At 31.6% G+C, this 18,445-nt stretch overlaps 1 protein-coding gene, 1 long non-coding RNA gene and 1 other non-coding gene across 3 annotated transcripts; 2 read left to right on the top strand and 1 right to left on the bottom strand.

The window, feature by feature from the left end:
* Positions 1-429, top strand: LOC114374970. The gene is made up of 2 exons (XR_003658669.1): positions 1-88; positions 167-429. It is a non-coding gene; the product is annotated as an uncharacterized LOC114374970 (long non-coding RNA).
* Positions 430-14,897: 14,468 nt separating this feature from the next.
* LOC114376886 (photosystem I subunit O-like) lies at positions 14,898-17,938 on the top strand. The gene is made up of 4 exons (XM_028335197.1): positions 14,898-15,124; positions 15,469-15,544; positions 15,695-15,874; positions 17,643-17,938. The coding sequence occupies exons 1-4, from the start codon at positions 15,049-15,051 to the stop codon at positions 17,731-17,733; spliced, it is 423 nt and encodes a 140-aa protein (XP_028190998.1). The 5' UTR covers positions 14,898-15,048; the 3' UTR covers positions 17,734-17,938.
* TRNAQ-CUG lies at positions 17,447-17,518 on the bottom strand. The gene has a single exon. It is a non-coding gene; the product is annotated as a tRNA-Gln (tRNA).
* Positions 17,939-18,445: the final 507 nt, after the last annotated feature.

Genomic DNA, 18,445 nt, shown 5'->3' with positions numbered 1-18,445 from the left:
GGGTCTACAGAGTTGGAGAATGTCGGCAAAGCTGGCTTGGTGACAATCCAAGGAAAAATCTCAACTGTGCTGGGAACTATTCTTGTTTGTAAGTCTTTTTTTTCCAACATTTTTGTATTACTATTTTTTATTCTCATATTGATTTTTTTTTAATGAAAGTTTTCAGGTGCATATATATTCGTTACCTTTTTCCCTGACCAAGCAGAGAAGCTATTCCAATTGGCCTCTGCAGGCTAAGCCTAATAAATTCATTGTAGTCTTTCTTGATTTTGTTCTTCCTCACTCATTATGCATTTATGCATGTAGCATAATTAAGGAACGTGTGATTAGAATTGAGGGGGAAAAACATGAAATGTGAATAAAGTAATGTAAGAATTAGTAATGTGAGTATATGGCTATGATGCTCAAGAAACCAAATGGTTTATATCACTGGTAGTATACTCACTACTAATTTAAATTTTGTCTCTACTCTTTCAAACAATATTTAAAATGAAAATATATAAAATCACCTATATATGCACTTGGTGGACAAACAAAACAGGTTGGTTAGAACAACTTATGGATTGTGAGTGGAAACTACAATAGTAAATATGTACAGCCCCGACATCACCGCGATGTTTTTTTTTTTATATCTCATGACATAACTTCCCTAGTTTTGTGCTTCTACATCACTAATAATGTAGTGGCACCACTGATAATGTAGTGCCTACCAAATTTTAGAAGACATTGTCCACAATTATTTAGCAATTGGTGAGTGTCTATGATAACTGTTTGGATACTAATCTATCAAAACACTGAATTTCGAAGGGGCTTTTAAACTAATTAGGAAAATAGGTACGCAACAAATAAGAAAAATAGACATGAAACACTTCCAAATAATGCTTACTACCATCACTAAAATTTAAAATTGTGATAGGTAATTGGGGAAAGTACAAAGAAGCATTTAAGGAATAAAAGTACAAATTAGGCATGTGCAGCACATAACAAATTACCTGTATACATAAATCAGTGGAAGACCAAAGAAATAAGCAGTATCGTGCCAAGAACAGGGAGTTTGGTATCAATCTAAATCCTGCAATACTAATGCCAAGTGTGTTCAATTCAATAGGAACACATGAATCAGAAAACAACATTATCCCATAATAAAGTAATACTTATTTGAAATACATGTTACATATACATATAAAAACTTAAAAAAGTTGAGTTAGTCATATATGCCTCCAAGACATTCAGTCTTAAAATGAATCAGCTTGAAAATGTCTAACACTCTACATACATAGTTAAACAAGTATTTCATGATTTCAAACACGTAATATCTTCTATATCTATATTTCTAAAGGAAGAAGTTCCAGCAAAGTAGCTAAAGGTCATTGGCAGATCAGAGACAATCACACATTTAGTATCTTTGTATAAAGTTGACACTATGAAATACTTTAAATTTAAGCCGTATATATGTTCAAACTTGTAGAACATATGCAACAAGTCAAACAAATCACAAGTCCAAAAAGTAACATGCGAAACTTGCTTGGTTTTGGTATGAACTAACAAACATTAGTATGAAAATGGGACATGCTTAATTCCCCTTATATTAACCAAGGTTTGAAGTATTCATTAAGTAGCAAGAAATAATCAACAGTAAGAAAGAATATTTTGTGCCAAGATGAAGTGAAATGTTGTGGATAATTAATAGTGAAAAGGAAAATGAATCCATGTGTTCCTATTATTGATCTTTTGTTTGAGGAGTTCCAAACATGATTAACAGTACTTGATGGCTTGATGCCTATTCTATTTTTCTGTTTTGCTGGACCAAGAATTGTTTTCTCAGAGAGCCTTGGATTTAAGGTTGGGTGGGAAGTTCATCTACTAGATCTGTGTGGAGTCTATGCGGAATTCCATGAAGTTCTGATTTTAAACTGTATCAATTTTTTTTTTTAAAAAAATCCTTACTGTTTCCATTTAGAGCATAATATCATGGTTAATTGAACGCGTTTGTAATTTTATAGGTACCTAATTCATTGTACATCGAAATGCTTAAATATGTAAGTAATTTTACATTACATGCATAAGCCATTGATTTAATGTTATACAGATGCCAAGACTTAATATAGAGCAAGAAATGGCATGACACATGAGAGAGAGAACATTTTGTCACATGATGATGCTATCAAAACTGGGCATAAAGACAAAAATGACTGCTAAGCTAGAGGACAGAGTATGACAAAGCATTATGAAATAATCGTAAATTCCAAGTGTGGGGATCTAAAGGATGCCTGGGAATTAATTGTTCGGATTCCACAGAAATATGTTATGTGCTGGAATGCAATGATTTTTGGGTATGCTCAACACGGGGCTGGTGAAAAAGCTCTTTGTTTGTTTGATGAGATGAAAAATCAAGGCATGAAATCAGATTCAATTACTTTTATTGCAACATTGTTAGCATGTAACCATGCAAAATCTTGGGGTCCAATATTCTAACACAATGGTTAGAGATTTTGGAATTGAAACTAAGCCAGAACACTACGCATGGATGGTTGACCTTCTTGGTCGAGCTGGAAAGTTATCTGAGGCTATAGATTTTATCAAAAGTATGACTTTTAAGCCCCATGTTGCCATTTATGGAACACTTTTGGGTGCTTGTAGGATTAATAAAAACTTACAGTTGGCTGAGTTTGCTGCCAAGTTTCTGCTTGAGCTTGATCCAACTATTGCAACTGGATATGTTCAATTGGCTAATGTTTATGCAGAGCACAAAACAAATGACCATCTAGCTAGTATCCAAAGATCAATGAAAGAAAATAATGTAGTGAAGATATTTGGATATAGTTGGAGAGAAATAAACAATGTGGTGCATGAGTTTAGATCAAGCAACACATTGCACCCCAAATTGGCTTTTCTATACATGTAAACTAAAAGACTTGGAGAAGAAAATGAAGCTGACTGGTTATGTTCCTGATCTTGAATTTGTGTTGCATGATGCGGGAGAGGAGCTGAAAGAACAACTTCTTTTATGGCATAATGAAAAGTTGGCAATTGCATTTGGACTTCCAAAGGTACCATTAGGGGTTCCAATCCCCACACTTGGAATAAAAGTTTTATAATTTGGAATGTTCACCCAAACAAATGTTTTAAGATACAAAAGCTCTGTTATCAATGACACCCAAACCAAGTTATATTATATAACCTTAATTTACTCACAAAGCCTTTTCAAAACACAGCAAACCTACAATTACTTTCTTGTTCTGCTACATATTGAAGCTTTGATTCTCATGTTTAATTTGAAGAAAACAAATAAAGAAAAACTTAATTAGAGTTAGAAGGAATAAGCCTTTATATGCAAAAACTCAAGGAATGAGTAATTCAGATGAAGTTAGGCATAATGAGATTGTTGTGGCAACAAATTTTGTATCAGCAAGAAGACTATTTTATAGACAATAATAATACATGCTTTATAAAAATATAAGAATACTAAATCTTGTAACAACAACAATATTACTGTAAATTCCAAGAGGGATAAATGTATTTTTAATTAATCTAAATTCTAAAAAGGAAAGAATTTTTCACTGGTGTAAAGGCTTTATAGCAAAGGAGAGCACCTTTAAAACAGAGATGTCTTTCTCTGTTCTCGCAGGAAATGTTACAAGGTTTTTAGATTATTTTTTTAAAATTCAAAGCTACATCCTTTTTAATTTATTAAAGAAATAAGGTAAACTACATCCCGTCTTTCATTCCTTTCACCTCTTTTTAAATCCAAATAAATTTCAGTCAACAATCATTTTTTTATACATGTGCCAATAGTTGTTAACCATTTAAGTGGATCAGTTAGCTAGTGGCATTATGTTAGTTAGTTTTGTATTCTGCTATATTCAATGAGTGGGAAGTTAGTGCAGGTCCTACTCTCATTTTCATGAATTGAAACAAGAATAGGAGTTACCCAACTCACAACTCAACCATCAAATGCTACCCACAAACCAATTCAAGGTTCTCTAGATAAAAAGTGCTTCAACCAGGATGAAAGAAATAATTAAAGCAGAAATAGTTCAAGGTTCTCTACATAAGGAAGTGCTTCAAGATTGAGTTATCCTTCCATCTTGTTTTAAAACAAGAAGGAAGGAAAAATATTTTTAGATGCTAATGTTCAAAATTGATTCAGAGAAGCTAAGTTATACTTGACAAGAGATGCTAATTAAGTTGAATTTCAAAATTGATTCAGAGAAGCACAAGTGCTCTCAACAACCTAAGTTATACTTGACAAGAGATGCTGTGAAATATCATAATGTTCGTGATTTCAATAAACCCTAATGTTCCAAAAAGGTCGAAAATTGCCATAGAACTACTAAAGACCATGAAGACCTTGAAGGAAATGTTCGACATTTCAGGAAGCGTACCTTAATGGAGGGTTTTCCACATATATGTAACAATAAAATTAGGGAAATCAGAGACTGACCTAGCTACATGATCACAGTAAGTGACAGCGGCCGAAGATGTTTGACGTCAAGGGCGAGGCGGCGTCAAAGGTAGCTACTAGGAACACCGTGAGCTCAGGGAGGGAAGGCTATGACGCGTGCGCGAAGATTAGAACTAAGTGAGCACACAAATTCCAGGGAGGGAAATCTTTCACGTGACTAAATGACGGGATAGTCAACGACGATGCTTCCCAAAAATGCGGTGGAAAAATGGGAAAGGACTGTTCAACGACGTGTTTTTGTAGCATCGTCGTTGATGAAGAAGCTAATATTACAAAAATCCCACCGTCCAAGCAACTACGACGGGTTCGCACAACCAATGTAGAATGCGCGTCGTAAATTTGGCTTTTTCTAGTAGTGTCAGCCATGGTATTGAATACAAAAAGATGCAGAGAAGAAGACAGAGTCACAAAAAAAAATGCAGCAAAATACCTGGGTATGATGGTGAGGTGTCACGGTGATGACCTGTCATGGTGGCGGGCTGTCACGGTGACTGCAAAGGGAGATAGAGTCACAAAGATGAAGCTTAGGCAAAGAAGAAGAAAGCGCGAGTAAAATAGGGCTCGTGTTCTAATATTTTTAAATGTACCTTCAACATCGATTTTCAATACAAAAAAAACTGATGTTAACAAAACAATGTAAACGTTAACATCGGTTTTATTGAAAAAATCGATATTAACTTATCATACGTTAACATCGATTATGCATAAAACTGATGTTAACAAATTTACATTAACATCAATTTTCTGCATAACCAATGTCAACTAATGTACATTATTTACAATTATGCCACCACATTTATATTAACATCGGTTTTATCAAACTTTATTGGAAATCGTGGTGATAAAAAGTTTATTAATAAGCGTGGTGATAAAAAGTTTATTAATATAAATATCCTATTTGTTATTAAAACTAAACTTTATTGGGATAAAAAAATTTCTAAGGATATTTATTTCTAAGGATAATTTTTTTTTAATTTAGAAAATATAAGAGTAAAACAATTTATTCTATATTTATTATGAAATAATAAAATAATTAATTATGTACATATTTTATTTTTAGATAAGTTATAATCTCACCTTCTCATGTTTAATTAATGTTTAATCTCAATAGAGGAAATATAATTTTTTTTCGCATGTAACATGAATCCCTTCATGAATAAAAATTTAGATATATCCTCGTATACATTACTCCACTAATCTCTCAATGCTCCTCCACGCTATGTACTGTAACTTTTTCCTTTTCCACAAATTTCGTTCCTACATGTTGCGTCAATTTCATCCATCTTACCGTCAATTTCATCCATCTCAATGCTTCTTCGTGAGTGAATTTAAGTTACTTACCGCCGATTCTTGCATGATACTCACGAAAAAAAATTCATTTCCCTTCAATGTTCTTCTTTTAACAGGGTTATGTGTATACTTAGATATGAAACTTGTTTAGCATTTATGCATAGATAGAAATTGTGAAGGTTCTGCACATTGGTTACATTCCATAAAAAAATACCTTTAACACAATAACAATAATTTAATAATTATAATATGCATTCTTAGAAAAAGAATAAGTCAATCAAACACATATTTTGATTATTTTTTAAATATAAAAAATATTTCCAACCAATTTTAATAGTTACCCAAAAATATTTTTTTAATAATATCCAAAAATAAAATTCTGATGTTATATTCTCAGAAAAAAATATTTCTAAAACTAAAAAATTATCCGTGCAACAAATATCCTTCTGATTATATGTTATTGATTCACGCGTTCAAATTCATTTAGAACTTTATTATTTTTATTTTTCCTTTTGCAATCATTCATTTCCTTTTATTTTAATTAATTGAAATATTTTTTGGATATTATAAAAAATATTTAAATTTAAGATTCAATTAGACTAAAATAAAAAAATAAAATATATATAAAAAGTAACAGTTGGATGAAAATTACAAGTTTTTAAAAATATAAGAATTAAAATCACTAGAAAAAAAATAAAAAAAAATCAAAATCACCGATAAAAATTATGGAAATTAAATTTACAATTTAACCAAGAAATAAAATATATCACTAGAACGACTCATTGACTAATTCTTTATTTACGAATTGAATCAACCGGAGCTCTATTAACTCAATGGCAGAGTATTTGCTAGCCCTTATGTCTTTCATAATTATCATGTGTATGCACGGCCGAGTCCTACTTGAATGATTTAATAATATGAGTTTGTTTTCTTAGAAAAACTAGACTTTTGCCCGTGCATCAGTTTTGAGATTTCTTAAATGTTAAATAATACTAATATTTAGGAATATTTTTAAAAATTAATTTGTATTTTTAAGCAAATAATAAGTAACCATATATCTAGTAATATGATTCAGATTACAAAGAGGAAACATTGTCTGATAAGATTAGTAATGTAATTACAATTCAAGTATTATGACAGACACGCATAACATATTCACGAACAAACAATCATATAAAAAACGTATAAGGTTTCATTTTCAATCGGAGTCTCTGATCCGCATAGAGGAATGCACTACTGAGTGTTGGCGTAGGATCAATGGTCTGCAACAGTAAATATATATACTAAGTACATGAAAATGTCTCTTGGTTTTGCAAAGCTATACAACCACTTTCACTAAAGTGCAAGCCTTTGTCAAAAGCCCAGCCCATATTATTTGGAAACAACAAACATTGAATATAACAAAATAATAAATATGTCATAGAAAAATTAAATCCACGAACATAGAATATAAGATAATAATATTTGTACTTTTGTTAATAATGTTCAACAGAAAGTAAAAAAAAAAATTGTCCATTACCCGAAGGTAATTAAGTTACAAACATAATATATAAAAATAAAACAAACAAATAATTAAAGAGTTCTTCAAATGGAGTTAGCTTCGTCCTCTTCCTCATCTCATTTGACTTGCTTCCTATAGAGGACCTCCCATAAATTTTGGTTGAAGTTGTAGTAAAAGACGACCTCATCTCCAGCCTTCAAATGATCGTCAGTTAAATATTGGATCCAGGACTTAGCAACACATGATAGGCCATTATTCATAGTGATCATCCATTCGTAAAGTCTACCACGACCACAATCTACAATCATATATTTTTTTGATCCAGATAAATAATTTGAAGCCTCTGGTGGTAGAACCTAGGTTAGAACTAACACAGTGATTAAAGATAAAACTTCAAAAATAAATAATATAAAGGATTATGATTATATTAACAAAAGCCTACCAATTGATAATTGTGTTGTATCATATCTTCAGAGACATCAATGGCAAAAACATGGCGCTTGGTGGTTGCGGCTGACCTTTTGTGTGTTTGCCTATGTAGAGGTCCCACGACGTCCACATTGAAAGTAGTATTTTTGTCCCATGCTACAAAATGCATGATAACACTTTTATAAATGCCATGGGTTCTCCTAAGTTCCTTGAGTCCATCGCCAAAAAAGAATCAGTCAGCATATTTATGAAGCTTTATAAAGTGCTTGTTTCCTTTGTAGTCGAATAACACATAAGTTGAATAATTTGGGGACCATTGTCTATGATAAGATAAAGGAACCTCAATGACATTCTGCACGTTAACATTTTAAACATATCACCATTGTATCAGAAACATTTAGTAAGTATGACATTATTTATTTGAGATTAGGATAAATAGATGAATGTTTAGGTGTGGAAATTGTGACCTTCTCAACACGGAATGACGCCTCAAATCGGTGCACAATTGTTGATAACTGTAAATTTGACGGGCCCTAGATGAAAAACATTTATGTAATGAGTAACTAAAGAAACTTGTACCCATTGAAAGGAGAAGATAAATATGCGCAATATCGAACATGTAGTAAGAACGAAAAGAGCAAGCATACAAGGATAAAAGTTATCGACAATATATCTATATCGAATATATACATGTATGAAGCAAAAAAGAAAGGAATGAACGTTAAAGATGAAAGATGCATGATGAAGCAAACTCGAACTTATACTTATAAGAAGGTAAACATGAAGGATGGAAAACTTAAACTTACAACATCAGATGTGTCGAATGGTGTAGTCATGGTGTTTTGTGTTTGTAGATGTTCTTCGACAAATAACTGAAGAGTTGGTGATACTCTATGGTTATGGATTGATATAATACCTTACTTTAATAATGAGAGGGGGAGGGTGAACACTTATAATGAATAGTTAACCATGTATATAGTAGTATATTAACCGATAGCCTTTTACACTTCCCGTGCTAGTTTATTATGAATAGTGTTGTATATTTATTGCGAGGCTATTACACTTCCCATGTTAGTTTATTATGAATATTGTTGTGTAATTAAATGATGATAAATAATTTCAAGCGAAGCTTCAATTTTTAAAATTAGTTATAGTTAACGTTAATAAAAAATAATAATTATATGTATATCACAAAGATGATCTTTTTCACTAGCCGATTTATGAATAGACAGGTAGTATTTTGGCATTGGTAAATTGCACCTCAGCAAACATGTAGTAGTGTATTAATTACATAGATTGTTATATCTACTCTAATAATTACTATGGATGTCACATGTCAATATAAATTAAAATCAGAATATTGACGGTCACTACACACAGCCCATAAAGTGTTAGGAGTCATTAGTACATGTATAAACACAAATTCCCAAAAATATACTGACGGGATTTTGTAGCCGTCTACATGTTACCTTGATAACAACATCAACATTTACAACTATGTTGTACCTTTTATAAGTTAAGTTCACAACGACGTCAGAATTTATGCAATTATTATTAATTATTAAATTAAATCTAAGAAAAAATATATAAAAATAATATTTTTTGTTTACGAAAACAACCCACATGTAGTAAAACAATTTTAAAACATGGTTAAGGATGGTCAGAAACACCAAAAAGGCTAAAGAAGAACAATAATCAACGACGGTCAAATAAGGGTGAAGAAGAACAATAATGAACCACGCTCAAACAATTGCAATGGAAGAACAATAATCAAGCACACTCAAACAATTGCAACAAAATTCAATATTTTGTACCGACAAAAGCCAAAAATAATTTTTTTTTCAATGCAAAAACTAACAAAACAAAACAAAGGCAAAAACAGAATCACGAAATGTACCATTGCATATGGTAACTGAAAAAGAAAGAAATATGAAAGATGAACATTATTTTGTACACCAAACCACTATGGACTAATGCAGAAATCCTTGTATCACCAAACCAAATGAATCCAACCAAATGCTAGCCAACATGGTTGCACTATGGATAGGAATGATGTAGAGTACAGGAAAATTATATAGACAACCACTTTGACTTGAAAAGAGTCACGAATTGGGATTTTCATATCAAACCATAGCAAATGTCATTCAGTTACTAATCTAAGGCAGCAAAAGAAAAAGAAATAAGATTTATCCCAATTATCAGTTCTACAAAACCACACCAAATTTTTAAGTTAGATGAAGTCAAATTATATGAAGTTTTAATAACCACGCAACTGAAAAGCATACAAAAATCCATAACAATAAGAGCATACTAAAGGGGATACCTTCAATTTGCATTGCTTCATAATAGGAGCATCGCTAATAGCTCTAAGATGAACAACCACTGCAACAAAAACGAAAACCCAAATCAGAACAATACACATTGCAAAGAATATTAAAATTTCAACAAACACAAAACAAAGTTGCCCTTTTTTTAAAAATGGTTGATCATATGGAAAACACACTAAAATAACCAAACAAATCATTTACAAAAGGTTCAATCCTTGTGCCACCAAATGAAACCAATTGAACCAAATGCTAGCCAAGATCGTTGCACTATGGATAGTAATCATGTACAGTACTATAAATTATATAGACAACCTCTTGAGCTCAAAAGAGTCAGGAATTAGGATTTTCAAATCAAACCAAAGCATAATGTCATTCAGTTACTAATCTTAGGCAGCAAAAGAAAACGAAATAAGATTCACCCCACTTATCAATTCACCTAAACCACACCAAATTTTTCAGTTAATTCTACACTATTTATTTAAATGAAGGGCTGTGAAAAATTCTTTGAAAGTCCGAATAGAACAATAATCCAGTGCCGGTGGAAGAACCATCTTCGTCATCAACTCAGATATAAGACCATCTCTCTCACCCACAAACTTGCCCTTGCAACAAATTAAGTATAACTGACATCAAAAGAACATACCCATTAAAAAGGAAGGGCGAAAGGGGATACCTTGAATTTGGATTGCTTTAGGATAGAAGCAGCGTCGGTGGCTCTGAGATTAACAACCACTGCAACAAAGACCAAACCCAACTTAGAACAATTAAGATTGCAAACAATATTAAAATTTCAACAAACACAAAAATAAAGGACAAATAAATGAGATCACAAACATGTATTCGAAATGGTGGACACTATTAGTCGTGTAGTTTGTTGGTCTCGGTCAAAATTTAAAACTAATGTCAATTAGGATATACCAAAATATAAGCAACCTTAACTAAACAACATAATACACAGACAAATAATAAGTAGGTGATCCAAAACACACCACGACCACAAAAGCAAACAAAGTTTGCGTATAAGAAAAATGGTCCACCATACAAATTAAGTATAACTGACATCAGAAGAACATACCCATTAAAAAGAAAGGGCGAAAGGGGATACCTCAAATTTGGATTGCTTCATAATAGAAGCATCGATAGTGACTTTGAGATGAACAACCACTGCAATAAAGACCAAAACTCAATTCAGAACAATAAAGATTTCAAAGAATATTAATATTTCAACAAACACAAAACAAAATGAAAAATAAAATTCATCACAAACCTTTACTCCAAATGGAGGACACTATTAGTTGTCTTGTTTGTTGGTCTCGGTCAAAAACAAAAGCCAAGTTCAGTTACAATATACCCAAAAATAAACACAAATGGTCCATCATACAAATTAAGTATAACTGACATCAGAAGAACATACCCATTAAAAAGAAAGGGCGAAAGGGGATACCTCAAATTTGGATTGCTTCAGAATAGAAGCATTGACAGTGGCTTTGAGATGAACAACCACTGCAACAAAGACCAAAACCCAATTCAGAACAATAAAGATTGCAAAGAGTATTAATATTTCAACAAACACAAAACTAAATGAAAAATAAAATACATCACAAACCTTTACTCCAAATGGAGGACACTATTAGTTGTCTTGTTTGTTGGCCTCGGTCAAAAACAAAAGCCAAGTTCAATTACAATATACCCAAAAATAAACACCCTTAACTAAACAAAAGTAAGACAACAATAACAAAGAAACAAAACACCAACAATATGGTAGGGAACCACAAAGACAAATGCAATGAAAAGGGAATGATACACATACAACAACAAAATCATAAAGTTGCAACCACATATTTGACGTAGACATTATTGGGCGGGTGGAAGAAGTTTCATGAAGACACTGAATCACAACTTGGATATTGTATTCAGAGAAGGTGGAATAAGAGAATAAGGTTGCGAGAAAACAAAAAACCGAAAATAATCTGAGACATGGAGTGTGCCTAAGAAGTTAAAATAATTTCATTCATTTTATGGCCAATATGTTTTAGAGCATAACCCACCATAGAATTAATAATCTGAGACAAAATTGACAAAAATATAGGAATTTGTTCAACATAACATAACCTGAATGATATTGTCAAGGCCAAGTTAATATATACTTTAAACTGTGAAGGGAGTAATCTTCAAACCAAATGAAAATAAAGTCACCACTACGGACCAATAAAGATGACGAACACAAAAAAATTGAAACCTATATACATCAAATTAGGGGATAAGGGGACATAACAATGAGTAGGCAAAGGAGAAATTGTATACATGACAAACCTTTAGTCGTCTTCTTTGATGCTCTCACTCAAAAACAAATGCCAAGTAACCTAAGAAATGAAGAGAAAACAAATTTTGCCATCATCTGCTCCATCATATGGTAAACACACTAAAGTAGCTAAAGGAATGACGCCCAAAAATGGTACTGAAAAGGGGCGTTTTTTGAGTTAAAATAAATCACAGCTTTTGTGTGTTGTTGGACCTTCTCTGCGAAACAAAGAACACGCAAGAAAAGTTTAAGCAATAATTAAAAAAATCCCCAACAAATCTAAATGGAAGAAAACACAGAACACTGGGAGGGAAAACAAAGAAAGCGCCATCAAGGTAGGAGAAGGATCAGGAATACCCAAAAAATTAACCAAAAAAATTAAGCCTTGATAAAACTACAAAGAAAACGCACCTATTGTCATAAAAATCACCACTTTTTTGAGATAAAAATCGAAGCTTTAGTGTGTTCTTCGACCTTGTCTGCAAAACAAAGTACATGCAAGAAAAGTTTAACCATTATATAAAAAAAACTGCAACAAATGGAACTCATAGAAAATGCAGAACATCGACAACGCACCTGTAGTCATAAAAATTGTCGCTTTAGTGTGTTCTTCGACCTTCTCTGCGAAACAAAGAACATGCAACATAAGTTAAAGCAAAGCAACATCATAAATCTTTGAAAGAGCATCATTATAAACACACTCGTACTTATAAAAATCGAAGCTTTAAGCATCCAAAAACCGCAACAGATCGAAATAATAGAAAACGCAGAAGACGAGGAGGGTAAACAAAGTGCATCAACGTTGGAGCAACAAAGAAAATGCACCCGTACTCATCAAAATCGCAGCTTTAGTGTGAAGAAATGGAAAAAAACAAAAAACAATAAAACGCAGAAGACGGGTGGGCAAATGAAGAAATCTTACGAAGGGTAGGGTTATGCGTGTATACAACTACGGTGGGAGAAAGCCAATGGTGGGATAAGCAAGAGCATGAGCAGCAAAGAAGACATGAGAAGCTTCCAGTTGTGATGGCCATCATAGAACAACAGCACCAAGCCAGTGTCTTCCATGTTTTTTTCTCACGGGAGAGAAAAGAAACACAAAACCAAGCAACAGGAATGCAAGAGGAATGCAAAATGGCATGTAACTCGAAAATGCAAAACACGTGCAATAAACGCAAAGCAACACGTGGCAAACCCGATTGTGACATTTTTGGGCGGAAAATAGGTGCACCAAAAGCTAACACGTGACAAAAATTGGGTCACGTCAATCAAATCAGGACCTTATTTGTATAAGGATAGTAGATAGATAATGACAGAGTAATGCTGTGACAATGTGGCGTAGTCATTACTCATTTATTTATTTATTTTGGTAACGACTCATTATTTTAAATATGATATATAAGGAGTTTTTGATTCCCCCAGCCCCCACCAAATCTCCAATTCATGTTTGAAGTAATAATAGCGTTTGTCAACAATTGTAATAAAATAGATAGATAAGAAATAATAGAAATTTTGTAAAAAAGAAGAAATGATAGAATTGTGAATTTTAATTCTAAGAAGTTATCGCGTATTAGAAAGATTTTTTTTTTAAATTTTATTTAAACAGTTGAACTTGTGCAAGCAAATAAAAAACTCTTTTAGAACTTAATTTGTTAAAACAAACGATGCTTTTAGACATACTTTAATAAAATTCGATTTTTTATAAACAATTTTTATTTAATAAAAACTTATTTATTAGTGGATGATTAATTTAAATAATACTTATTAATGTTCTCTAATAAACAGGATTGTTGTAATGAAAGATACCAACCCATCCATAAAAAATAAATAAGAAAAGTTATTTATAAAACACACCCTCTCTATTAGTCTAATTAAAACATTCAGTAAAAAACAATAGTATAATTAAAACATCATGAAGATTAGGGTGTTGCTGAATTGAATTAGATCGGGGTCTTGAAGAGAAAAATTATCATATTCAATTATTTTGATTTTCTTAATTTATCATCAAATCGAGTTAATTTAAATTTTTAATTCAATTTGATCTGATCTAATTTTAAACGGTTTGATCTTTTATTTTAAGATTACTTTTATTTTTTTAAAAAATATTAAATAAAAGATAAAATATATAATAAAAATAATTTAAAATATCAAATATTTTATTTATATGTGATTATATAACTAATAATAAAATAATAATGCATCTTAACTTAAATAATTAGTAAAAATATATATAATTAAATGTATTTTTCATAAATAAATATAAGTTATAAGTTACATAATAATTTTATATATATAATAAATAACAATGAGTGATATTAAAAATTTATAAATAAAAATATATATAAATTTTGATCCTTTTCTAAAATCAAATTTAAAAGTTGATGCGATCCAATAATTTTTTTTCCAATATTTTGATCAGTTTGATTTTTAATTTTTTGAATCGGTTGATATTAAATGGGATCGATTTATCAACATATTTTGCTCCATGGATTATCAAGGGATTAATGTAGACCCCACTTTATCTTATAGGCTCCAATGTGGCACAACGTTATTGCATAACGCTCGCATCCATGCAAACGCAATCCAAACCCAATCTAACTCAATGGAATCCATTTGGTAGAAAACAAGAATAGGAACCGAAAAACTACCATAGCCACTACTTGCTTCCACTCCTGATTCAGAAACTCTTAGGCATTCCACATTCTCAACCCCGAACCCTAAGAGCAGAGCGAAAATGACAACCACCTTCGCGACCGTCGCAGGACTCGGTGGCGCATTACTGTCATCCACCTCATCTCGTCTCACCTCAGGTACGATACATACACGTACCTATATCATGCAACGTGTATGAGTTGGTATTTAACAAATTAATTTTTAATGAAATAGATTTTATAAAATTGATTCTAATTAGAATTGATTTTGAAAGTGAAATAAATGATTTATATCTAGGTATTTTAAATATAATATTTTGGATCCAACACAATTGACCTAACTTGTGTTAATTGAAAATTAATTTTAGACTCTGCATTAATTCAAAATTTATCTAAATTCAATGTGATTTTGGATGATTCAATGTGAAAGCATAGAGCAGGATCAATCAAGAATTAAAGATCGATGAGCATGTTGTGTGACATGTTATGTAATTTGTTTGCAGGGTTTGTGAAATCCCCAGTGATTGCTAGGAATCCCTTGAGGCAAGCTGTGGCAATGGGAAATGGGAGGATTACATGGTAATTTTAGTACAAGATTAATAATTTGTCTGATTTTGAAATTGGAAAAAATAACTGAATGATGATGATGTTGTATATATGATATGATACTTGAAGCTAACAAACCTACCACTAACATTTGTCAATAAAAAAAAAAAAAAAAACTTAAAGCTTTGAGAGGAATTGGCTGCGGGCAGATTACAGTGTGATTGGGTTTGGGTTGATTGGTTGGCTAGCACCCTCAAGCATACCGGCTATCAACGGTAAAAGTCTGACTGGCCTCTTCTTTGAGAGCATTGGAGCTGAGCTTGCTCACTTTCCCACCCCTCCTGCCCTTACTTCGTCCTTTTGGTTTGTCACTTCACCCTTTGTATTACTTTTCTTTCATTCCGTATTATTATTATTATTATTATTATTCAATGGTTCTTTACTTCACAACAACAACTATAATCATATTAATATTAAGAGAAAGAGAAAGAAGAAGATGATGATGAGGAATGAAGAGAAAAATGAAATTGAAATGAGTCACTTGGATGTGTTGGACCTTGCACAAAGAGAAAACCTAACTAGTATGTGTTTGGATTGTTGTTTAGAATTTGTTAAGCCAATAATCACACTTTCAAATGTTAAAAACAAGTAAGGAAGTCTCTCTCTTTTTTGTTTTTTTTTTTTTCATCTCCTTGAGATGAAAGTAAGTTACATTCAAAGTAACTGTTATACAAACACATCTAGAGTATGTTTGGATACGGGTTGTATTCATGTTTAACACAAAAATCACACTTTTCAAAACAAAAAATGTCAAAGTAATTATTTTATAGCTTTGATTTGAAGTCTGTATGTGTGAGACTCAATTACTTCCCAAACACACATACTAGTAAAGTTGAGACTTGCTAGTTCTATTTGACACTGCTCTCTAATCTTAAATATTAAGATGGTTGCATAACTGAATGAGTTCACGAGAAAAATAGTTGATGAAATACAAAGTTACAGATTTTTTTTTTTAAATATAAGTGATTTCTTTTTTTCAAAAACAATTCCAACCAAACATGTATTTAGTATATACTTACAGTAGAAAAGGCTTTTACATTCCTTTTTTTTTTTGACAAAAAAGGCTTTAAATTCCCCTTCACTAATATTTTAGCAGTTATTTTTTTCACTTATATTAATCAATGAGAGAATAAGATGGTAATAGATAGTATAATATTGTAATGTGCTAATATAATATTTTTGATAATGAAAATGCATGATAGTATGAAAATGCATGATAGTATTTTCTTATTTTGGCTATGAATATTTATAATAGTTTTGCCCAACTTTAACAACAAAAATATGAGAATGGTGTGGACTTGGGCCCAGATTGCAAATTCTTCAACGATGTAAGCCCAATTCGTTTAGTGGACCAAAGTGTTGTTAATTATTAGAACATTTCTATGGTTGACCAAAAGAATATTTGTGTGGACTCTCGGATGCTTGTTATCTCTTTTCTTTTACAAACTCTATTTGACAAGTTTGATGATGACCGAGGTTGACGAGCTTTTTTTTTTCACTTGGTATTAAAATATAATTAATTATCAATAACTATTAATAAAGATAATTATCTCATTTGGTATACACATTTATTATTTCTAATTTATTCTTTAATTATTTTAAAAAATCACTCTCAATCACAAATAGTTACCGTTTAATAGTTTTTCAATATAATATTTATTACTACTGCATCTAACTAACAAAAACTAATTTAGCTCATATGAACTTCTCAATACAAATTTATAATTTTTTTATAGAAAAAGCAAGAACCATAACTCAAATAGCCTTTCACTAAATACAGCAACATATAAAAACTTTTTGCCAACAATATTTGAAATTTGAAGTAAAATAAAAGCATATTATAAAAACTCTAAACCAACGTTAATAGAAGAATAAAGGTCCCACCGAGATTTGAACTCGGGTTACTGGATTCAGAGTCCAATGTCCTGACCACTAGACCATGGGACCACAAATAAAAAGAATACAATTTATTAAATAAGATGAATAAAACATATCTTCTTCTACTGTTTTCTCTTTCAAAGCATTTTCTTCGAGACACACTAATAATTAACACGAGGCATACGTCATGCAGGTTATGGCTGGTTACGTGGCACCTTGGCTTGTTCATTGTCCTCACTTTTGGGCAAATTGGATTCAAGGGAAGGACTGAAGACTACTTTTGAATTCTAAACCTATGGTCTCTGTTTTTACTTTTTTTTTTTTTCTCTTCCTTGTGTGCCCCACTGCCCCAGTGCCTTGCAATCTATGATGACTCTATGCTACCTTTTTCCTTCTTACTAGGAGAAATCTATGTAATATCGCCTTCATAATGTTGTATATTATTATTGTTGTACTTGCTCCTCATCAATGTCCCAACTTCTTCTAGTCTGCAAAATTTCCAAAGGCTTCCCTGCAGTTTCACTAACCTATCATTATCATAATTATTGGTCAAGGGAAAAAAAAATCATCTCTAAATTGCCTAATATTTTTTCTAGTATACGTGGAACTCACATTTCATCACTTATTTCCACCTAAACTCACCTTTACCAAACCCACATGAAGAGTTCCTCCGTCGCCCCTCCTCCCTAGCTCACCTGCACGGCTGTACCAAACACAACGGTAAGAGTTATCCATATGATAATATTCTCTCTTTATATAATGATTAAATAAATTAAATTCAATGTTTAAAACAAAATTGATAAGCATTTAACCCAAAGGATTTACAAAATTAGTATAATAAGATTTTGTTGTGTTTACATGTAAAATAATATTATATTTATTGAAAAAAAATAATGTTTTATTTATTTTATGTATCAAATTCTCTTAAATCAATGATAATGATGTACTGTGGAATGAAATTAATTATTTATGATCTAATGGGTTGAAGGAATACTC

The sequence above is a fragment of the Glycine soja genome, chromosome 11 (assembly GCF_004193775.1).
Source record: "Glycine soja cultivar W05 chromosome 11, ASM419377v2, whole genome shotgun sequence".
NCBI lineage: Eukaryota > Viridiplantae > Streptophyta > Magnoliopsida > Fabales > Fabaceae > Glycine > Glycine soja.
The sequence above is the reverse complement of the archived record's forward strand: the minus strand, read 5'-3'. Positions and strand labels throughout refer to the sequence as shown.

Bases quoted from the DNA above. Each gene is read 5' to 3' on its own strand.
- LOC114376886 (XM_028335197.1), top strand. From the start codon at position 15,049: ATGACAACCACCTTCGCGACCGTCGCAGGACTCGGTGGCGCATTACTG. The intron at 15,545-15,694 runs GTAATTTTAGTA...AAAAACTTAAAG, and splicing joins GGAAATGGGAGGATTACATG to CTTTGAGAGGAATTGGCTGC. The intron at 15,875-17,642 runs GTTTGTCACTTC...TACGTCATGCAG, and splicing joins GCCCTTACTTCGTCCTTTTG to GTTATGGCTGGTTACGTGGC.